At 37.6% G+C, this 24,075-nt stretch overlaps 1 protein-coding gene across 6 annotated transcripts in view; it reads left to right on the top strand.

Annotated features, from left to right (window-relative positions):
• The first annotated feature begins 6,402 nt into the window (after positions 1 to 6,402).
• NKTR (natural killer cell triggering receptor) overlaps positions 6,403 to 24,075 on the top strand; it is a 47,415-nt gene continuing 29,742 nt past the window's right edge. For 2 of the 6 annotated variants that reach the window (XM_033131819.1, XM_033131820.1), the window contains exons 1-5: positions 6,557 to 6,811; positions 6,997 to 7,077; positions 21,194 to 21,268; positions 22,046 to 22,153; positions 22,670 to 22,714. In XM_033131819.1, coding sequence (XP_032987710.1) covers positions 7,020 to 7,077; positions 21,194 to 21,268; positions 22,046 to 22,153; positions 22,670 to 22,714 — 286 coding nt within the window. In that variant the 5' untranslated portion in view covers positions 6,557 to 6,811; positions 6,997 to 7,019. Of the gene's footprint in view, positions 6,520 to 6,556; positions 6,812 to 6,996; positions 7,078 to 21,193; positions 21,269 to 22,045; positions 22,154 to 22,669; positions 22,715 to 23,022; positions 23,320 to 24,075 lie in introns of those variants that run through there. The other 4 variants (XM_033131824.1, XM_033131818.1, XM_033131823.1 and 1 more) reach the window with 4 other exon arrangements.

The raw sequence follows: 24,075 nt of genomic DNA, 5'->3' as shown, positions 1-24,075 counted from the left end.
GTTGCCTCCAGTTGTCCTTTTTCCTGAAATAGATGTGTTTGGATAACAAAGACATATCACTGGTATCTTCAAGTCTACCTTTATAGTTTCAACCTGAATAAGGAAATTGAGCAAGTGTTTGGTGATCAGCAGGAATTGGTGTGACTCCCTACTGAGTCCCTGCCAGACAGACATGTAACTGTGTTCTCCCTTCTACCAGTTTATAGTTGGGGACCCCCTGACTGCTCTTTTCAGATTGCTTTGAAGTAAAGCTTGCCTTTCCACAAAACACGAATATTGAGATATAGAAATTTTCATGTAATAAGTGTCTCCTTTGGTTTTTCAGAAAAACTGTAAGGACTTAAAAATACATGTAACAACACTATTATCATTGCTAACAAAATTAATAGTAATTCATAATTATTAACTAATATCTAATAATAGATGATATACAGGAGGAAAAATATCTTTTTCCTTCCCTCCTTTTAAAGTTCTGGCCGGGGCTCTATAGCAAAAGACAGATTAACAAAAGAAAGGCATATAAATTTAAGTTTTACGTGACATGTGAGACTTCATAAGGAAATGAAGAACCAAAGAAGCAGTTGAATGTGAGCATTTTTATATTAGGTTTGATGAAGAATGGAAGTCTTGGGAAAATGCGATAGGACAAAAGGGTATGAGCTAAGTGTAGTGAGCTGGGGGAAACTTAGCAAGGCCTGTTCATTCAAATTCTGCATGTCCCTCAGTCTTCAGAGATAAGGATGCTTTTCTTCTGGGTATAGGGAGGGCACCTCACGTATGAGGGTCTCATGACCTGCTTCAGGGGAGGTCAGGGAGTCCTTCCATCATAGGCCATTTCTCAGATTCCTTCAGCTTAAAATATTCAATATCCCAAGATGCCATATTTTGGAGTAGCGTGTCCTGAACTCCACTGAGTTTCAATTTTCTTCTATTACCACAAAATGTCCTTTTGTCTGAATCAGGATTCAAACCAGATTCACACACGGCACTTTGTTGATGTCCCTTACGTCTCTTTAAAAATACTTAACACTTCTTTTTTTCTTTGCCATTTCTTGAAAAATGCCATCTACCCTAAAACTTCTCACATTCTGGATTTGCCTAGTTATATCCCTGTTGTGTCATTAAATACTCGCCCACTTTTCCTATAAACTGGTATATCTAGAGGCTCCTTCAGACTCAGGTTCTAATATTTTTGGCAAGAATACATCATAGGAGGGGACAAGTACATGCTTTTGCATCACAACAGAAAGTGACCTGATTTATTATCAAGTTCCCAATAGCCTTTCACTTAAATTATGATCTATCCATCTTTGATCTATTATTTTATTAGGGACTGCTTAAAACACTTCTATTTTATCCTTCCTTCTGCCTCTATTGGCTTTGTTCTAGTATACATGTGCTGCTGAAGCGAGCAAGGCAGGCTTTGTTCTGAACCCAAACTTAGACTATCAGGTTCCTGGCTCCTTTTGTTGGACTCGAGGGTTGCAATCCAGAGGGGCTGTAATGTGTAAATGGTGAAGAGAGCTAATTTTGAATCCCAGATCTATCACTTAACCTCTGAAAGCTGTTTCCTCACCTCTAAAATGGGGGTGATGAAAGTAGCACCTTCCTGCTGAGGTTTCGAGATTGAGAGGATGCAGTTGAGAGCTGGGCACATGGTAAACACAGAATGTGTGTTAGCTCCGATGTGTTATCTGAGGGTTCTGGCCCTTTCTAGGCCTTCTCAGGTCTGGGAGGGTGACTGCTCTTTGCTACCCCACCCATTCTGCCATCTTTAGGGTTCTAGCCCATTAGTGGTCCCCTTCCCCCACTGGTCATGGGGTTGGTGCCCATACTCTACCAAGCGGGGCTGCTCAAGGGCCTGATACGGTGGGCACTGCACAATGTTTTCAGTTTTGAATTAGTTGCTAACATTTGAAGATAGGAGGATTCCCCATTAAAGCTTGGATTTCTAGCAATGCTGGTCTTGTAGATCCACATAGCAGCCGGCAGCTGGAATGAGATGGCAGCTGCCCCTCTTTACTAGGCAGCCTGACTTGTATTCATAGGACCTGGTTCTGGCTGGAATGGGAGCACCAGCTGATGTTTCAATTTAGACTTCCCCTGAAGCAGAGCCTGAGACAAGGCCTTGGGTGCAGGTTGTGTAATTGATAGATGGTCTTAGGAAGCACAAGGCAGGCAGTGAGGAGAATGAGACAGAGAACAACGAAAAGCCACGAAGGGGGTATTACTGAGGTCACCTGCTATAGGCAGTAGGGGCTCAATTCTGCAGTGACCTCTGCGAAGCATGCAGCATGTCCCAGAAATGTCCACTGAGAGACACCAGTTGAGGGTTCCCTGCAGGGGCATTAGGTCTCCCTACACTAACAATCAGCCTTTGTGGCCAAGTGGGCGCCATGTGTCAGGAGTAGACAGTAGAAAGCTGAGGGCAGTCCTGAAGTGGCTAAGAAATTGTTTAGATGTTGAGGCTGCAGGAATTCCAATGAGGAAATTATCAAATCCATCTTATATATCATAGAAAAAGTCTATGTTGTTGAATCCCTAAGCACTCTTTTGTCTGCGAACAAAAACTTACCCGTTGAAGCAGAAGCTATTAGCATCCCACTCTCATTCCTTGAACTTCAACTTCACTGAACTTGATTCCTTTGTGTCCATCTGACTCCCAGCGGTCCACATACATATCTCTGTTCCTGAGGACTTTTTCCTAAAACGAAGTCTTGCTTTCCCCAGGCAGAGCAGGCCAGAACCACCTTGGGATTATTATTAACCACCCGGGGAGCAGCTCTCAACTAATGACTCTCGGGAGATAGAGTATTAATATCCCAGCTCCCTCATCCCTCCATGTGGACAATTCTGAGATGTTTGTACTGCTTGCCAAACTCTAATCACCTGCTGTGGTAGCTGGCTTAATAGCACACACTTTATTGGCCACCTTCCCCATCCCCGCCAAATGGAGTTTCCTGGGATCACTTCTCAAATAAGCAACTTGCACCAAAGCTAGTCTCAGGGTCTTTGATTTCTGAGGGAGACAACCAAGATACCAGTTGTCTAATGCCTCACTCTTGGTAGGTAGACCCAGATGGGCTGCTCAGCAAGTATAGCTTCTATCAGCACCAGGGCAAATGCAAATTTTTTTTACTAAAAACCAATCTACTTGCAAAAACTAATGTCTAGAAAAAGTGTCAGAGCCAAGGACTCGAAGCAGAATTTAGAGAATGATATCAGTAGGATCAACATAAAATGAGTAGGGACCCTATCTGACAAGTAGTGTTTGTTGTAGTGGGTTTTTCACATGAATTTGATGGGATCCAACCCACCCTCCCCCCACAAAGACAATGAAGCCACTGAACCTAAAAGGCAAAAAGATGGGTGTAGTACCCACAATTAAGGTGACAGTTTGCAGCCATTGCCCCAGTGGCTGTCTCTGTATTGCCACAACCCCATTCCTTTCTCCTGGACTGGCTCCATCGTAAGCTGATCAATCATAGTATCTGCCCATTGCCAAGGCCATCAAGACTAAACTAGAGATGGGCATATGAACCTTATCAAGCCAATCAGAATCTCTCTAGGATTTTGCTCACTGGTGCTGGCAGGTAAAAAGGTTTCCCATCAGGTTGCCAGGCTATACAGTTGTGTGCTCGAAGCTGCCATTGCCATGTTCCTTGCCCCCCTCATCCCCCATGGAAAAAGCCCAGGATCTTGACTAATATCACGAGGATGCTATTTTATCAAAGTACACATTTTTATGTACTCCGTGAAATCATCTACCCCCTTTTTCCCCCACAAAAAATAAATCTAAGATTTCAAAACATGGGTTTTCAAATTTGCAATTTTTTTTTAACCAAATTCTGGTAGTATTTCTGTTTCTGCTTTGTGGGTCCCAAGATTACCCCCAGGTTTGATGATTGGCTAGGAGGACTCACAGGACTCAGCACATAGTCACACTCACAGCTATGATATATTGTAGCAAAAGAATTCAAAGCAAAATCAGCAAAGGGAAAAGGCAAATGAGGTGAAGCGGAGGAAACCAGGTTCAAACTTCCTTTTCCCAGTGGAGTCACACAGGACAAATTTATTCCTCCAGGGATGAATTGTGACGTGAGAAATGTCCACTAGGGAAGTTCATTATACAGGCTTAGTGCCCCAAATTTTTATTAGAGGCTGGTCACATAGGCATTCTCTGCCTAGCACATACCAAAATTCCAGAGTCCCGAAAAGAAAACTGGTGTTCAGCATAAACCATATTGTTTGTTCAAATAGTTTATACATAGTGAGGCATTCTTATCATATAATGAAAGTTTTCTGTAGGTGTAGGAAACTACCATTCAAGTTCCCAAATTCCATCCAAAGGCCAAACTTGTAAGCAGGACTTTCTAAAGATAGCAGTCTCAGGCCTATTATGTTCATTCTTTTCTGCACAATTCCCCATTTAAGATCTAGAATATCCTTTTACTTTAAAAAATGCTGTAAGGAAATAAGGTAGAATTGTGTATGTACCTTCTCATTGGATTCCTTTTCTCATCTTTTGTTCACCTCTTTTCTCCCTTAAGTTATAAAAATGTAAAAGTTACTTTGGGGGGAGGTTAGAGCAGGGATCCCTGCTTGAGGTTGAATTGTGTATCACAGGATATACTGAACAAGCTGAGGCAATAAATTGATAACCAATATACCGCTAGGATAGTTGTGTCCTTTCTTTAATCTGTTAATATGGTGAATTATAGGAATAGATTTTCTGATGTTGAACCATCTTTGCATTCCTGAGTTAAAGCCAATTTGATCATGAACAATTTGGGGTTTAAATACTGTTAAATTGCATTTCCTAATATTTGGATTTTTAAATTCATGTTTATAATGAGATTGGTCTATAACTTTCTTGCTCTGTCTTTGTCTGGTGTTGGTATCACAAGGTAAGTTAGGTAGCTCTCTCTTCTTTACTATTTTCTGAAATATTTTGATAAAAAAGGGATTATTGATCCTTGAGGGTCTGGTAAAATTTGCCTATGAAGCAATTTGGACCTTGTGCTTTTGGAAAGGAAGACTATTTTTGTTCTTAATGGTTTTATTATGAATAATTTCAAAGATATGTAAAAGTAGAAAACATAGCTCAAAAATCCCCATACACCTATCACCTAGATGAAACAATTATCAGGATTTTGCCACATTTGTTTCAGTCGTTATCCATTTAAAAATGTATTTTCTTTTTTCTTTGATGAAGCATTTTAAAGCAAATCGCAGACATCATGTGCTTTCATCCCTATATATTTCAGTATGCATCTCTAAAAAAAACAAGGACATTTTCTTACATAACCAAAATTTCATTAATACATCTAACAAAATTAAATATATTTCCTTGCTTTTATCTAAAATCTAGACCATAATAAAATTTCCCATTTGGCTATGTCAGAATGTTTTTCAGTTGTTTGGAGGGAGACGTAGGATTACTAATTCAATTTCTTCGATGTTTACTGATTTATTCAGGCCTTCTATTTCTTTTGAGTCAAATATGGTAATTTCTATTTTCTAGAAAATTATCTATTTCATCTGTTTCCCCACTTGCACTCCTGATTAGTTTTGACAGCGTCCTAGCCATTAAAGTTCCAATTGCTGGTGTGATCCCACTCCAAAAGGCTAAATACCCAGAATCATTACCTGAAAATTCCTACCAGGGGTTCTCCGTCCTGGTAATCACAGCCAAATTAAGCCTGGGTTTGGAAACTCCTTGCATACCAATTTTCTACCACTCTTGAGGATGAAGAGGAGGTATCAGCCCTTTTGGTGGACGCTGCTAGGCCTGCCTTGTCCTAGCAGTTTCTTCTCCTTAACCACAGACCAAATCGCATCATCTGAAATACAATTTCAATTCACAGGAGAGCATAAAAGAATTTTGATCAAAGAGGGAACTTATTTAGAAGGTATTTCGTCCTGCTTATTTTACAGATGAAGAAACTGAACTCCAGAGAAATCAAAGAACATAAATAAAATGCCTTCTGATTAAAAACTGCTTTGCAGAGCCACTATCAAGACAAAAGACAAGACCCAGACTGAGAGAAAATATTCGCAATCTATTACCAAAGATTTGGACTCAGAAATTACATATATCATCTACGTAACAAACATTTGTATCCAGAACTCTCGCAGTCAATTAAATGAAGAACGATTAAGCAACGGACTTGAACTGACTCATAAAAGATGAAGAATTGCCATGAACAACTATCCCAATGACGCGGGCGCCAAAGCAGGAACGAATGCACACCTCAGCCTAAAAGGTCTTTGAAATGAGACGAACGGTCTAATAGTAGCATAGCGTCATAACTACCTCTTGCGAAAAAGAAAACCAGCCAAAGTTCTGTCGGTTTACTAAACCTCAATGACTTCATTCACACAGCTGACTCTCAGGTGTCAACAGCAAAGTCTCGCGATATCGGGAGACGAGCTGAAGCTCACGGACCTTGGAGGACGAGAGAAAGTAGAGAGCGCAGGCGCTTCCAGGGCTCTCAGATTGGGCGACTGACTCCAATGGTAAAGAGGGAAAGGGCGGGGCAAAAAAGGATACGCTCAGGTATAGGAGCACCCGGCTGGGGGTTTCACAAGAGCTCCCAAACAACGCCTACGTGCGCTTCCTTTCGGTTAACCACCCACTTCGAGACTGTGCTCTCGCGGTATTTGTCCGACTCTCGCGAGGTTTACGTGGCACTGGGAGGCCGGGCCCAGGGAAGGGGGTGGTGGTCCGTTAGCAGCATTGGGCTTCGGCAGCAGTGGCCGCGGTTTCTCCGCTGCGCACGGGGAGCTGTTCAGGCTGGAGGCCCGCCAGGTGAAGAGCTCGCCCGCATGCGTGTGCATGCCACATGGGAGCCGGGAGATCGGGGGCGGGAGGGGACCCCGTCTCACCCTTCCGCGCTGTCGCGACAGGCCGGCGCGAGGCGCCCGCGGTTTGGGCTCCGCCCCAGCCCCCGCCCCGGCTCCCGACCTGACCACCTTCCTCCCCCTCTCTCCCAGCTCTCGCCGCCGCTTCGGTAGCGATGGGGGCGCAGGACCGGCCGCAGTGCCACTTCGACATCGAGATCAACCGGGAGCCGGGTGAGCCGGAGACTGGGGAGCCCTGCTGGGGCCCAGACTGGCCTCGGGGAAGGGGCGGGGCTTACTCTCAGCAACTCTCCCCCGGGGCTTTTGGGGAGCGGGTAGGCGCAGGCAACACTCCCTTTTCTCCAGAGTTAAAAAATCTACCGAGAGAGAAGAGGGTGGCTCAGGCACACCACTCCCACCCTACTCGGAGCCCGGGCCTCGCCCTCCCGAACTTCATGCCCCCTTGCATTCCTAGACTGACACCCAGAAAAGGGGTGCGATCCTTTTAGGACTTTTTCTCTCAGTGTCTGCAGAGGTCAAACACTCCCAATTCTGATTTCAGTTATCTTGGCTATGTACTGTGAGGTTTGGACTCGTGTGTTCTTTATTTCCTAATCCTTGAATATCATTAATGGGTGAAATCCGCCTCTATTTATTCTTTACCTATCTGTTAGCCAGAATTTCTTGGTTCTTGGGAAAATGACCTAGCAAAAGTCTTGTGTGATAAACCAAAGCACTCTGTACCAAGAGACTTGGAGTATGTATGCACTCAGCATTAATGTTCTCTCTGCATATTTTGTTGAAAATAAAATATTTTCCTCCAAAGGGTAGTTGTTTCATTCTGAGTCAGTGTGCAGGGTTCCAAACTGTTTTCTTAGGGTTTTTTTTAGTGTCTATAACAGAACTTTTAGTTAGAGGCATATATACAATCTTTGTGCATGTTCTTGTTCAGCAGATTCTTATTGAGTGCCTCCAGTTCTAGACTGTGGGGATACAGCAATGAGTAAAACAAAGGCCTGTCTTCCTTGTAGTTTATATTCTATTGGGGGAAATACAGACAATAAGTCAAGGGGAAAAAGTAGCCTGTAGTTGGGGTACTATTTTAATAGGTTGGTCAGAAAAGGCCTTTTTGAGGAGATGACATTTAAATGGACCTCTGAAGGAGGCAGGGAGGTGAGCCATGTGGGTATCTTTGAGAAGAGCATTCCTGGTAGACGGAACAGTTAGTCCAAAGGTCCTGAGGAGGGAGTACATGTTTAAAGAACCTCAGAAAGCTTAGGGTGGCTGGAACAGAGGAGGGGAGAAGCAGAAGATGGCTATAGGCCATAGTAAGGACTTGGACTCAATGAGATAAGAAGTTATTGAAGAGATTTGAGTAAAGGAACGATGTGATCTTAGAAAACTTTGTTGCATTCTCTCTTATATTTTCAGCCTTGATGGACCTTAATCCTTTATAGTGAATCCATGCTTCAGGTAACAGGGCTGTTTTTTTCTCTTTTTTTAAGAATTAAAAGCAGACTCCAGAGAAGTAGAAGTAAAACAAAGGTTCTGTAGCCATGTAAAGTACTCCTTTCCTAGTACATGTTCCTATCCTAGATTTGCAAATAACCGTTCTTGTGAAAAATCTCACAATATGTTTGGTAAATGTTGAATGAACTTCAGTCCCCAACATCCAAGGTAATTCACTATAATACAATCCTGGTAGAAGTGACTAGAACTCTTGAGAAAAGTTCAGATATAAGATAGGGAATGGTTACATTGTTCTAGGTTGAATCAGTTGGTAATAGATAATTTCATATGGTTCAATCTCATGTAATACTTCTTAGCACTTTTCAGTATATTATCTAAGTAGTAGATACTTGATTTTCGCACAATTTTAAAGGATCAGTTCAGTTGTTTGAGAATCCTGCTTTGTAGCATTTAACCATTTGTACGTTTGTCTTTTGAGTACTTATTCAAGTAATACTTCTGATTTCTTATATAGTTAATAATTCACTTGATGGAAATACAAAGTAATATGTTTGATTTACTTTGATAAGCAAAGATCTTTTAAGAGTAGCCACACTGTCCACATTAATGAGATCAAGAAGTATTGATAAAAATTCAGTTGAATACAGCACATTATGCTTTTCTATTACTACCAATGGAAGTGTGTATATTTTATAGCAATCACGTTAACTAGACTTTTGAATTGTAAAGAACAAATGAATGCAAGTGTATGTTAAAAGAAGAAAAGTTTTTAAATGATGTATGAGTTTTTCTCTATGAGTCCAAGAAGATGATTCCTATTTGAAATAATTCCAGGATTGTTCCTTAGAAATTTTTTTCGGAAACTAGATTTTCATTTTTTAAATAAAGAACTATTCACGTTATTTCTCCTTTGGTGAGTTTTTGTAGTTCGTGGCTTTTAAGAAATTGGTCCTTTTTTTTTAGGTTGTCAATTTTATGTGCATAGAGTTGACATAATCCCTTAATTTAATAACTGGGGGATCTGTAGTGATGTCTCCTCCTTCATTCCTAATAGTAATAATTTGTGCCCTTTGTCTTTTTTCTTTGGTCAGTTTGGCTAAAAGTTTCTTAATTATCGTTTCAGGGAACAAGGTTTTCCCTGAAGGGGAACAAGATTTCATTTTCTTCCTTATTGTTTTCTGTTTTCAATTTCCTTGATTTCTGCCCTTATCTTTATTTCCTTCCTGATGCTTGCTTTGTCTTTATTTGGCTCTTTTTCTAGTTTCTTAAAGTGGAAACTTGCATTGTTGACTTGAGACCTTTCTTGTCTAATAAACACTTAATGCTGTAAATTTCCCTTTATACAAAGGACCCTACATGTTTTGGGCACCCCATGAATTTTGATGTATTGCTCATTTTCTTTCAGTTCAAAATATTTTCTAATTTCCCTTGAGACTTAGTCTTTGACTCATGAATGATTTAGAAGTGTTTTAATTTCCAAGTACTTGGACATTTTGCAGTTGTCTTTCTGTTAATGATTTTTAGTTTAATTCCATTATGGTCAGAGAACATAATTTGTATGATCTCAGTTGCTTTATATTAAGGTTTGCTGTGTTCTTTTTTGGTGAATTTTTCACGTGCACTTGAAAAGAATGCATATTCTGCTGTTTTTGTGTAGAGTGTTCTATACATGTCAGTCAGATCCAGTTGGATAATAGTGTTGTTAAATTCTACATCCTCCTGGCAGATTTTTCTGTTTGTTCTACTAATTACCAAGAGGAGTATTGAAGTCTCCAACTATAATTGTGGATTTGTTTATTTCTCCTTTCAGTTCCATTAGTCTGTTCCATTTACTTGAAGGCTCTTTTGTTAGGTGGATGCATACACATTTAGGATTGTTATATCTTAGTGAGTTGACCCTTTTATCATTATGTAATGACCATTTTTATTCCTGGTAATTTTCCTTGCTCTTAAGTCTACTTTGATATGAATGCAGCTACTCCAGCTTTCTTTTTATTAGTGTTTATATAGTATATTGTTTCCTGTCTTTTTACTTTCAACCTACTTATATCATATTTAAAGTGGCTTTCTTGTAGATAGCAAATAGATGGATCTTGTCTTTTATGCATCCTCTCAATCTGTCTTTTAATTGGTATATTTAGACTAGTTACATTTAATGTAATTGTTACATTTGGATTTGTCTATGTAATGCTTGTTTTTGCTTCCTCTGCTTTTATTCTAGTCTCTTTTCTTGCCTTTTGGATTATTTGAACATCTTTCAGTACTTTTAATTTTTATATTGAATTTTTGATGTTTTCTCTATAGTTTTTTTGGTAGTTAGTCTAGAGATTACAATATATATTCTCGACTTTTCACAGAGAACTTAGAGTTAATATTTTATCACTTCAAATGAAATGTTGAAAGCATCCCACCATATAACATTCCTTTACTTCTCTCATCTTGTTGTCTTTGTTATATGTATTACATCTACACTGAAAACTTTTGCTTTCAAATGTCACACATACTTTAAAGGGCGTAAAAGGAAAAACAAATAGTTCCTTTTGGTGGGAACTGCCATCTTCCAGTAATTTGCCAAAATATCCTATGCAAAGAGAACGGGGAGATGCACCTGCTATATGCTCTCTAGGCCTTTTAGAAAACATGGAGTTTTTCCTTTGGCCAAGTACATGTGAATCCACAGGAAAGGTGATATTGTAAACATCGAGAGAATGGGCACTGTTTAAAAAGGAATGCTCCACAAATGTTACCACGGCAAAACTGGAAGGGTCTACAGTGTTACCCAGAATGTGGTTGGCATGGTTGTAAACAAGTTAAAGGCAAATACTTGCCAAGAGAATTTATGGATTGAACGTAGTGAGCACGCTTAAGAGCCAAGATAGCTTCCTGAAACATGTGAAAGAAAATAATCAGAAAAAGAAGGAAGCCAAAGAGAAATGTACCTGGGTTCAACTGAAGCACCAGGCTGCTCCACCCAGAGAAGCACATTTTGTGAGAACCAATGGAAAGGAGCCTGAGCTGCTGGAACCCGTTCCCTATGAATTCATGGCAGATAAGTTTAAAAGAAAAAAAAAAACCTCTGTACTGTTATTCTTGAAAGATATTTTTACTAGATGTAGAATTCTAGGTTGGCACTTACTTTCTTTTAACATTTGAAAAATGTTCAATTGCTTTTTGGTCTATATGGTTTCTGATAAGAAATCCATAGTCATTCAAGCTGTTGTTACCCCGTATGTAATATGTTCTTGTCTGGCTGTTTTCAAGATCTTTGCTTTGTCCTTAGTTTTCAGCAGTTTGATTTTGCTGTGTCTGGGTGTCAGTTTCTTTTTATTTATTCTCTTTGGGGTTTGCTGATCTCCAATCTGTCTTTTGCCACATTTAGGAAGTTTTTAGCTATATTTCTTCAAATCTGTTTTCAATACTCATTTTCCTCTCTGGGACTTAGACGACACAAATACCAGATCTTTTGATATTACCCCACGGATCTCTTAGGTTCTGTTCATCTTTTTTTTCAGATTAGGTAATTTCTATTAATGTATCTTCAAGTTCACTGACTTTTTCCTCTCTCATCTCCATTCTGCTTCTGACTTCACCCAGTGAATTTTTAATTTTGATTATTTTTCCATTTTAGAGTTTCCTTTTGATTTTGCTTAAAGCTTTCTATTTTTTCATTCATTTTGAGTGTTTGTCCTTACTTATAAAGTATGGTTATAATCGCTGCTTTAAAGTCTATAATAATTCCAACATCTGTATCATCATGGAGTTGCTGTCTTTGATTGTCTTTTCCCTCATGAAATAGGAGTATTTACTCGTTTTGAGACAAAAAAGTTTGAGAACATTACTCATTTTTTTAATTGGAGGCTTGAAGTTGGTTTTCAAAAGTGACAACCAGAGTGTTTCTTTAAAGGAATCTTTGACTTTGGAATTTTTCTTTATGTGGTCCTCAGAGCAATATCATAAAACCCTGGCAATTTATCAAAATAGATAGAAATGGGGATACAGGTGAAATGGGTATTTTTACTTCACTGCTTAAGATTCACATGGCTCCAGGAAACTGACTTGAAAATGTATCCTTAATAAGCGCTGTAAAGTATTTGGAAGTGATACCAAGAAATTTTAACTAAAGAGGCAGACAAAAGTTTGAGTACTACTTGTGACTTTGAGCAGGACACTTGACCGCTTTGTAAATGTGCAGTATGGCAAAGTTTGCTAGTATTCACAATTACCCTTTAAACTTTAGACTCGCACTCAAGGTAGCTCATACTTTGAGAAAGGACGAGGGATCTAATTTGTACTGAGGGGCAGGAGAAATGCATCTCCCATCGCAGGCTCGCACTAGGTCATAAAGTTATGCATGAATAGAGTAATAGATGCAGTGGTCTACACTCTTATATACTCATAAATAGGATTCCAGTGTAATAGTGCTTACATAATAAGGTTGTTGGGAAGAGTAATTAACTAGTACAACCACCTGTCTTACAGATTGTGTTTTTGTAATACGAATTTATTCTAATGGGATGGATTGATTAAGGAGCACAGTTTTAATTACCGTTTGTGTTATAACACAATCAGATAACAAGTTGGGGAACTAGTGGTATGGGAGGGGAGGACCGGCTGAGCGGCACTCCTATTCTGACTTACTCTTGTCTGTCCTAACAGTAATTTGAAAGACCACACAAGGACTATGCCAATGACAGTGCTGAGAAAGGAGGCCATAGTGAGGTGTCATCAATTGTAGAATTTCCTTGGTGATGTGTAGGTTTTATAACATCCCCTTATAGCTAAAACGTGCCTTTATTATTGATACTCCTAAAGAAAAAAGCAGTTTTACTGCAACCTGAAATTCCCTTGTCCCCCAACTCCCATTTTCCCATGGAAACAGTTGTTTTTGTATGTGATTTTGAAATGCAGTGTTTCTTTAAATTCTATCCTGTTACTGCGGAGCAGACTATTTGTAAAAAACCTAGCACAGTATCTGCCACATTTGTTTTTAAAGTTGCTTTAATTGTTGCGTGAGCATGAGCCCTAGTGCTGAGTCAAGTAAGGGGCTTTCATATTAAAGTAGTGCCATGTTTTCCCGAAAATACTTTTGATATTACCCCATAGACAGTCAGCTCTAATGGGTCTTTTGCAACAAAATTGATACAACACCTTGTCTTATATTAATAGTAAAATAAGACCGGGTCTTATCTAACATAACAGTATAAGACCAGGTTTTATATTAATTTTTGCTCCAAAAGACCCATTAGAGCTGATGGTCCGGCTAGGTCTTATTTTTGAGGAAACACGGTATGCAGACATTAAACTTTTTTGTTCACATTTTAGGAAAAAGGCTTGTTTCAGGTTTATGTAAGCAAAAGTGTCCCCCCTCGCTCCCGGCCCCTCCCCCCCACACACACTTTGTCTCTTTATTTTTTTAAAATTGGGCCTGGAGAATCCCAATAATATCAGGCCTGATTGGATGGTCTTGAAGGCAAACTCACATGGATTTTTACGAGGACTTTATGAGGAGGAAGTTCACTTCTTAGCACTTCCTTTCCTTTCCTTCAAAACTCCAAGTGAAATATACAAAGATTTTTCTCCTTTTCTACCTTTAACATAAGATGGCTGCTGCTTGTCTAATTCCCTCCTCCTACCCCTTTTGAGTCCCTGTGCTTTTCTGTTACTATTATTATTATTTTTACCTTTGTGGTATTCACCTGTCAGTGGTGTTGCAAAGGGAATCCGGACGGTGGTACAAACAAGCTGCCTACTATGATTTCCTTCAGTTCTGCTTTGCACATCACTTACTTCATATCTGGCACTGGAGAGTCAAAGTTTTCCAAAGTGTATATAGTTCAGCCTGAATTCTTGGTAGAACATAGCTCTTACACAGATGGTCAGGCATTTAGCAAGTACTTATCTTACTCGGATTAAAAGCAGGTGGGAACTAAAAAGATTTCTTTAGGTAAGCAGAAAAAAACTCGAGCTAGAAAGGGCAAGACTTGGGTGACTGACAAAGTTATCTAACACTGAGCAGTGATTTCAAGATTATCTCAAAAATTGCATTCAAAACCCCAAGCTGTGAATGCCTGTGCTGTGTAAGACTTGCTACAGATAGTGCCTGATTTTAGTCTCACTGTGTTCCAAGAGGCTGTGTCTTAAGTAGATTGTCATAGACTGAAATCCTGAATTCCTGTTTCCAACCCTTCCACTTCCACAGGCCACTGATGCCTGATTCTTAATTAGGCAACATGCGAGCAGGGGGGCTATAAAGGGTAAATTCCCTCTACTCAGACTGGGTACCCAGTACGGAGGAAGAAAGGGAAGAGTTATGTTCCTAAATTAAGCTAGAGGCAGGGACCCTCATAAGTAAGTGTTTAATGCAAAGACTCTGACGTTTTCACCACTGAACTGCAATAATACAAGGAATTTGGAAATTGTCTGAACAGACAGACCATACATAGTGTCAACTGCGACCTCTGCTCTGTCTGCCTCCCTTATCTTGCACACCTAGAGTCACCACCTGAAAAACTTGGTGCTTTTCAAAAAATCTGATTCCAAAAAAAAAAAAAAAAAGAAAATCTGATTCCAGGAGTAGAAGAAGGAGACTGTGGAAAGCAGAAATAACTCTAGGGTAGCTAGCTTCTGCCCCCAAATAATCATCTTTCCCAGAGAGCCTGGAAGTTTCCACTTGACTGTTATCTATACTAATCTGCAGTTCTGTTGCACTGAAATAAATGAGATAAATTTGGGTAAATAAGTCTTCCTATTTTTAAGAATGCTGTCACCTTTGGGAAGGTTCGTTTTCATACATGACCTGAACTCTTGCAGCAAGGCTTGATGAGAGAGCCACTCTGGGAGTTGTGTTTGGGACCAGGGAAAGTCGGTAATGTTAGAACCTGGGAAGGGAGCCGAGTATATTGGAAAAGAACACTGGATGAGGACGCAGAAGACTGGGCTCTGGTTCTGGCCCTACTCATTTCCACATGGTAGCCTTTGTCAGTTACATTAATAGCTGAGTGTGTTTGAAACCACGCTTGTGGCTCTGATAATATACCATATGTTTGCAAGGTACCTTAATCCACACATTGTGATGTAAGATTTAAAGCCATTTAACAGAAGAGATTCTCAGAGCAGGTAATTGACTGATCCAAGGTCACATAGCTAGTAATTGTCAAAGGCAGAGCTCTAGTCTAGGGTTTCTCTCTTATCCATGATACCATGGCTGTGTGCAAAACCTAGGGTTTAGTATTGTGGAGCTCCTTGAAGAGAAGGCCAGGTTTTGAGGGGAGTGCTGAGTAGGGCAGCAATAGGATGCTTGTTGGCTGGAGAGAGGAGCACCTAAGATAGGACAAAGGATAGACATGGCAATAAAAACCAAAACCTTATTTCCTCAATGTATCTTCCACTGTGTACTGGAGGGGATGAAAAACTTCTCCCACTTTACTTCTTCCTAGAATTTAAGCTAATACTGTTAGTCATTTGCTTAATTAGCTTGGTATTATGGATCAGGTAGGCTGTCCTCAGAAGTTAGTCACCATTTATAACATTGTTTTTGTTGGAAAACGCTTTCTGAATTCCAAACCATCCATTTAAAGATGATTTTTTTAAATAGGTAAGATTTAGGGTGGAGACTGCTACTGTGGATGAATGACACATTAGGCAAAGAAAGGAATATCATAATCAGTAAAGTTAATTTCCAAATTCTAAAGTGTGTGACTTGACCTTTGGTGCATCTGTTTGGCTCGTTTTAAGCTGAAAAGGGCTTCATTGTTTTTTTCTGTTAGTAAAAATAGTACATGATCATTATAAAAATTCCAATCATGTTTTTTAAAAAGTCAACCTGCCTTGAAGTCCTGCCATGCAGAGATATTCATAACTAGCCTTTTCTGAATATCTAATCTGAATTCTATGTACATAGACATTTTTAAAAAATAGTACCATGCTGCATGCTGTATTGTGACTTGTCTTTTTCTATTAGCATATTCTGGACGTTTTAACATTTCAATAAATTAAGCTTTATATAATCACTTTTAGTGGCTCTATATCGAATGAAAGTATATTAGTTAGAATAAATGTAGTATTGTTTGCAGATCTAAAGACTAACAGTGACTGAACTAAAACTCAAGTTTTACTTTTCTCTCTCAGCCTCCTGAGAGGCAGCAGATGAGGGCTGACCATCTTTGCCTTGTTACTCCGTCACTCTTAACCTGAGGTGGGTGGGTGGAGCTCTTAACAGAAAAATTCAAGTTGGATCAATACAGAAGAGATGATGGAATTAGAAGAATCATTTTGCAACTCTCAGTATAATAATTGGATCAGGAAAGGATCATCGATGGCCAAACCTTTGGGTAAAAGGTTATTATAGAACATGATATGCACATAGTTTCAAAGGATCATCCCACAGGTTATTAATTTAAAAATGAGGAAAGCTCCTTTACAACAGAGATCTGGCTAATACTGTTCTTGAGCATCACTAATAATGGGTCAAGCTGACGTATGCGTCCTGATAGGATGTGAAAAAAAGGGAGAGAGATAGGGACTGTTTTCTATTAAAAGACACCAAGGCATGACAAACAAATTAATACATATCCTTGGTTAGATTCGTAGGCATTGTGGAGGCAGTCGGGTCAATTTGAATATGGACTAAGTATTAGGTTGGTGCAAAAGTAATTGTGGTTTTTGCAATTGTTTTTAACCTTTTAAACCGCAATTACTTTTGCACCAACCTGATATTAGACTATATTGTTGATCATCATTACGTTTCTTGGGGGTGACAGTGACAGGGGTTAAGTAGGCACATATCCTTGTTTAGGAGTCTGAAATAATTGCACATCGCAATGTCTTTAACTTCCAGTTTGTTCCAGAAAAAAATTGCCTGTGTAGAGAGGGAACGATGAAGTTAATATGGCAAAACATCTTTATAGATTAAAAAATTTCAAAATAGAGTTTGCAGGGTAGGGGGTGGATTGCATCTTCATTCTGATGACTTTCAGATTCATTTTGTCAAGTTCCTCTAGAAATCTCGTTAGTACTTTGGGGCTTGCAATAAATACAGGTTACTTTAGGGAAAATTGGACACATTTGCAATGTTGAATCTTCCTGTCTAAGAACAAGGTATGGCTCTCCTTTTGTTCCCATTGTCTTTAGGCCTCTCAGAGTTTTGTAGTTTTGTTTTTTTTTGGACCCCACACTCTTTTGGCTAAGTAGCTAGAATGTTTTTTTGTTGCTGTTGAGAATATGAGTTTTATTATTTTTCTACAGTTCTTGATCATACGATAAATACCAACAATTTTAATGTTTCAGTTAATATTTCAGTTGGTTGTTTTATAGGTTTTCTAGGTGTACAGTTATGTCTTTAAAAATTGACAGATTGTGTTTTTTTTTTAATTGATGTACATACCTCTCATATTCTCTTGTCTACTGCATTGGCTAGAATTTCTAGAACAACATTAAACAATAGTAATGCTAACAAGCACTTTTGACTAGTTCTTTTTCATGGGATTAATGCTATACTAGTATTCCACTATAAACATAATGCTGGCTGTTGATTTGAAGGGTGTGTGAGAATGTGTTTATGTTAATGCACAAATGTGGAATTTCATCAAGTGCTCATTTTGGTTTCCATCACAGGATGTTTATAGAGTTTTTCCTTCGTTTCAATAAATTATATTAACAGACTTCTAATATTTAATAGTGTCCTTTTAAAAATGAGATTGATATATGGGGTTTTTAAAATTTGTTTTATATCACTTTTCTCAGGCCTTCAATTTAATTTGCTTCATAAAACTTGTTAAGCTTTTCATCTTTTGCTGTGCTCTGAAGCTGCTGAGATGACATTACACTTCAATGTTACTTGAAGATTAGAAGTAATTTACCCATATCTGAAGAATTATTTAACAGCACTCTTTTGGATAGTTACTTAACAGCACTTTAGTTTCTTTCTTGGATCTGTTTTTCAGTCTGTATCAGCATGGAGTTGTAATCCATACTTTCTTATAATTCTTTTTTCTAAATTTTGGTATTCCTCTTTTATTTTATTTTCCCCTTAAAAGAGTCAGCTTTGGGATTTACTTATCAAGTCTAATATTTTTCTGCTTTTTTAATTCATTAATTTTTGCTTTTACTTTTATTAAAACCTTTATATTTTTCTTAGGTTTTTTATTTTTATCTTCCTGAGTTGAGTGAGTGATTTATCTTTGGTCTGATTCATTAATGAAAATATTCAGGACTGTATGTATCAATTGGGACAAAGAAGTGATGGCATTCAACACTTTGTCTTGTGAGACCTGGCAGCTCTGAGATCTGACATCATTCCCCAACATCCTGGTTCTTAACAGTTCTTGGAATCTGCACCAATATCCCTGTCAACAAACTACATGAGCCAATAAATACTCTTTTGAATTTTTAACTTGTACTATCTGCAGGATACCTTTAGCTGGATGTTGACCGACACGTTATGTAAAGGTTTTGTGTGCCTCAATAATTATAGAGCTGTTTTGGTCTTCTATCTTATTTATATTTTCTTACCACTTCCTTTGTTTTGTACCTTTTTACGTGGGTTGCTCCACCACAGTCACTTGAAAGACATTTAATATATTTTTAGTTCTACAGATGATTACATTTAAGTATTAGTCTATCTGTTGACTCCTCCTCCTATGAAATATGAGAAAATGTCCCTTCTCTTACAAACTGTACCCCTTTTTGTTTTTTTATTTATACTGTGATTTCTTTTTCTTTGTGGATGACGTAATTCTATTGCCTGGATGCTAGAAAGATTCTTTTCCTTTATATCTTTGAAAATAAATAGATTTTATTAAGCTGTAATATGTCCTGATGTTTTCCATTTGTAATAATTTTTGCTGGTAATATAAATACCTTTGATCTGTATATTTAGGTACTCATTCATGTTTTGTTAATCTCTGTCTTTGAATAATTTTGTTTCAAGTGTTTTTAATTATTAGTATTCAAATATTTATTGAGCACTTATTCTGTACCAGACACTGTACAAATCAGTGGGGGAAGAGTGGTGAGTCAAACAGACTTGGTTCCTATTCTCCTGCCCTCACACACATCAGTCAGGCCCAGGTTGGACATAAGTGCACTTCATACCACTGATAGCCCTTGGCATTGTGTAGCAGTTTGTATCTGTCATTCCCAGCTAAGGTAGCTCCCCAAAAGGGCACTGTGCCTTACATATTGTTGGGCAACCTGATTCGTGGGGAGGCTATTAGTAAATGTTTGAGTAAATGGCCTGATTTTGTTGAAATGCTCAATCCCTTAATTTCCTCTTAGATTTTGCTCTCTGCCTCCCCAGTACGTCTGTTCCTACCTTTGTTCTTTGTTCTTATCCTATCCATTACTTGTAATTGTGTATGTGATATTCTTTGCTTTCTATAGTGTATTGTCTCCTACAATATTTTTTCCAGCCAGTGCTCATTTTTAAAACTGTGGATGTATCTTTTATGTCCACAATATATGTCTCCTTTCTCACCATTGCACCTGCAATTCCAACACAGGGAACAGTAATATTATTGAAAGGTGATTGATTTTATCCAGATTCTGGGTACTTGCTGATTTTCTTCCTGCCACCTACTGGCCAAATCAAGATTACAACATGACATTGGCGTGTCTTGGCTTTTCCTGACTGTAACCAACGTTTAAATGTGTGATATTACCTGATTAATCTCAGTATTGTTCCTCGTCTTAGTTATTTTAAGGATCTGAATGTTGGTATGTTGGGATTAAGGTCAGAAGCCATTCCTGCCCTGTGTTGTTTTTGTCCTTAGCCATGTATTTTTTACCTTAAAAACACCAAGCGAATGCTTATGCTAGCCAGCTTCACATTTTAGTCTTACCCTTGTAGAGCAGTGTATTTATTAGCATAGCAGCAATTCTTGGAAGAAATATTAGTATATATAAAAATCAGACAGTAATGACTGATTCTAAAAGATTATTAAATCCCACTAAAGTATAAGAAGTGTTGAGTAACCAATATTCCTGAGATCTTATCATTCATTCAGAAGCAGCATTGGTTTCCAAAGAGGCATCAGCAGAATTTGTCCGCTCAGAAGAAAATATGTAATGATGTCACCACTCGGACGGCTAATGGAACATGTGTTTGTGTGTTCTTTTGTTTTAAAAATGTCTGGGTTTTAATTTATAACATGATATATAGCAATAAATATAACCCACATTTTAAAAGTGTAGTAATTTTTAAGAGTTTAAAGGAGTCCTGAGACCAAAAAGGTGGTGGAGGACTTCTTAGTGTATGGTATAGTTCAACGGAATTTACAGACTTGCTTCTTCTCATTTCCTGTTTATTGTAAGGGTGTTTTTGTTTTTAAGGAACCATAACCTAGTCCCTTTTCTGCTCTCTCAGGAAATAGAATAGTTGTGAGTGGCATTTCCGGAAATTGTCTCTAAACAGTTCTCACGTAAAGGTAGAAAGCTGAATATAGAGGACAGAAGAACTTCCTTCTAATAGTACTGGCCAGAATGACTCTTACGATGTGCTCTCGTTACTAGACAGGTCCAAGCATAGATTGGACAACGGTTATCAAGAGAATTTTTAAAGAATATTGCTAGTCAGGTAGGGGACTGTTCTAAAAGAGGCCTAATAATATAAGCCCCTTTAAAAGATACTTAAAATCCTGCACTTTTAGAGCTGAAACCACTTTGGTTGCATGTGAATTCTAAGCCTAACAAATGTACTACAGTGGAGTTCTTGTTAGTTCATATTACCGAGTTATATACTTTCCTGTTCAATCTCTTAAAAACTTTAAATGAATTACAAAAATAGATTTTCCAGTTTGTAAATTCTATTAATTTCATCTCTCATATAAAATGTGGTATATTTAATCAACTTGCTTACCTTTTTCCCTCATGTGTTTTGTTTCAGTTGGTCGCATTATGTTTCAGCTCTTCTCAGACATATGTCCAAAAACATGCAAAAACTTCCTTTGCCTATGCTCAGGTAAATGAATTATTAAATTATTTCTAGCGATAAGTCATGGCTTACAGTTTTACCTTGCTTAACAGGGTAGATATTTTCCTAAAAACTAGTGGACTGTGAAATGAGTTTAGCAAATAAAAAATATTTTTATCGATATAAAATCAGGAAAGCAATTCTTAAAGGAAAGAGAGAAGAAAGAAATGGTCTCAAAAATGAAAAATAAAGTACTACTGTAGGTAATGAAATCTTCTGTATACATTTTTAAAACTTTTGGTAGAATTTTACAAATTTCAGTACTTTGAACACATTTAGCTCTCCAGATTTCACAAGAAATTTAGGATTAGAAGATAGGCAAAACATAATAAAGTTATTCTTTGTTATATATAATTGGATTTATGTTTTTAAAAAATAGAAAAATTGGGAGGAAAAATCATCTATAATGTTACTTTCAAAATAGAAATAGTAAATTAAATTTTAAAACCCATACTTGGATACACACATGCATAACAATCTTTGCACCAACTCCCTGATTACATTCTTTTATTGGAGTGATAACCATTTCTAATCTTTTCTCCTGTAGCATGTAGTCTGTACCACACAATTTAACATTTATATGCTGCTTTGTATTATTATTTTGAAGAGTGTGTGTGTGTGTGTGTGTGTGTGTGTGTGTATTGTCACACTATACTTGTATCTCTGACAGTGCCCAACACACAGGAGGGATTTGACAAAGGATTAATTGGATGATACTTTCCATGGAAGGATGTTTTGTAGCTAAACTTCTTTTTTTTTTTCCAGGGGAGAAAGGCCTTGGGAAAACAACTGGGAAGAAGTTATGTTATAAAGGTTCTACATTCCATCGTGTGGTTAAAAACTTTATGATTCAGGGTGGGGACTTCAGTGAAGGTAAAGCTAAAAGTTATGCTCCTAATAACTCCATCTACCAGTTTCTAATGTTAATTGTAAATATTGTATCACTTGCAGTATGATGCAAATATTAGGTGGTCAGTGAATATTTGTTGGATGAATGAATGTTGTAGACCTAGAATGTATGAAAACAAAATACTAAGACATTTTTATTTTGTTTTTATGCAATTTTGATAATATTATAATTACTTGGTGAATTACCTTATGACAATGCCAAAATACTGTTTGATTGGTTTTATTCTTCTAGAATTTTATTGGAGTGATTTACTGTTTGAAAAACATGGGTGTGGAGATAATTATTTTAGTAGTATTTATTGTAATAGGGTTGCACTTATATTTTAAAGATGAGGTTAATTGAGGATTGTTAGAATTTTGATTTATCTGCAACAATTACAAAGTGTTACCTCCTTCAGCAAATTGAAACCATAAATAATTTATATGTGTTAGTATATTTTTAAATTTTCATTGTAGTTTAATGTAGCTCATTATTTGCAGGTAATGGAAAAGGTGGAGAATCAATATATGGTGGATATTTTAAAGGTAAGCCTTAATATTTTATGGTTTCGTGTTTCAGTTCTGATGTTTAAAGCAAGTTTGATCATGTACTTTTAATGAGAAGAGGTTTACTTATAGTTCACTTTTTGCATGAAACTAATGCTGCATGAAAATACTTTATTTGCATGAACTTGGGGATAAATTATACTGTAATATAATACTTTTAATTGACAAGATTAATTAAGGCTAACGTTATGGTTAAACATGACTTTCAGCATGGAGGTTAGGCAACTATATACATGAAAACTCCTATCTTCCTGCCTAAAACTGTCAACATATTCTTTTGTTTATAGAGAATGTGGTCTTTTGCAAAATGAAAAGGTAAGAGAACGAAGCTCAGTAACACAAACTCCAATTCTGTTCCCTTGCACCCTTCCTAATAAATTTATGGACAGTCTGGGTCAGGTTGTGGCTGGATTTCAATATTGCTTGAAGACTTGGAAAATTTTGTATACTGTTTCATACATGCATCTGTATCTTTTTTCTTTTCCTGGTGGGTTATTAGTTCCACATCAGGGAAAAGAATCTGGTTGTGTTTTGTTTTTATTTCCCTAAACCAAGCAATTTCTTTGAATAAAAGTTGGTATTTCTTCCTCTCTCCAAGGTTTGTATGTTTTCTTTTGTATACTAGAACTATATGATTGTTTATTATTCCTACAGTAGTAGCATTTGCATAAATCTAACTATTGCACTTGCCCCAAAAAGCCTTAGAAAAGTCAGTTGCAGAGATTTATAATGGGATCCAACATTACTAGGTTTTAATGCCATGATAGCTGCAGTGTTATAATAGTCTTTTATATTTCTTTTGGGGAAAAATGGATTACTACTCTTTTTCAGAAGCCTGTTCCCAAGGTAATCATTTTTTACAGTTTTCTATGTTTCTGTTTGTTCTAAAGAAAGATTTGTTTGTATGAATGTTAAAAGGAGATTTAAATTCTCAAGATATTTTTGCTGGAATTAAAATAACCTCTAAGTGATTTTTATGACAGAGTTTTTCCTTTGAACTAGTAAGAAACAGCTCTTTAGCTGCTTCTATTAACGTGTAGCTTTGGAACTAATGCTGGTAGGCCACTGTACTGTGGTGGTTCCCTTCGGCAGATACTTGTGTATCTTAAAATTGTATTTTGCCTTTTAAGTTGTTCTTTCTTAGGTAATATTGTGATCCTATTGATTAGAAGGAATCCATATACTTAATTTAGGCATGTCCCTACAACTTAATTTATGTAATTTTTTGGTTTTTTGCTCTCATAGTCTAGCTCCAGTTCAGCTGAGTAAATTTGCCATATAGAAATTAAGCACATAAGAGGATTATTAAGTTTCTCCCATGTGTAGTACATTAGGCAGGA

The sequence above is a fragment of the Rhinolophus ferrumequinum genome, chromosome 17 (assembly GCF_004115265.2).
Source record: "Rhinolophus ferrumequinum isolate MPI-CBG mRhiFer1 chromosome 17, mRhiFer1_v1.p, whole genome shotgun sequence".
In the NCBI taxonomy this organism is placed as follows: Eukaryota; Metazoa; Chordata; class Mammalia; order Chiroptera; family Rhinolophidae; genus Rhinolophus; species Rhinolophus ferrumequinum.
Note: the sequence above shows the minus strand (reverse complement) of the source record. Positions and strands in the feature narration are given on the sequence as shown.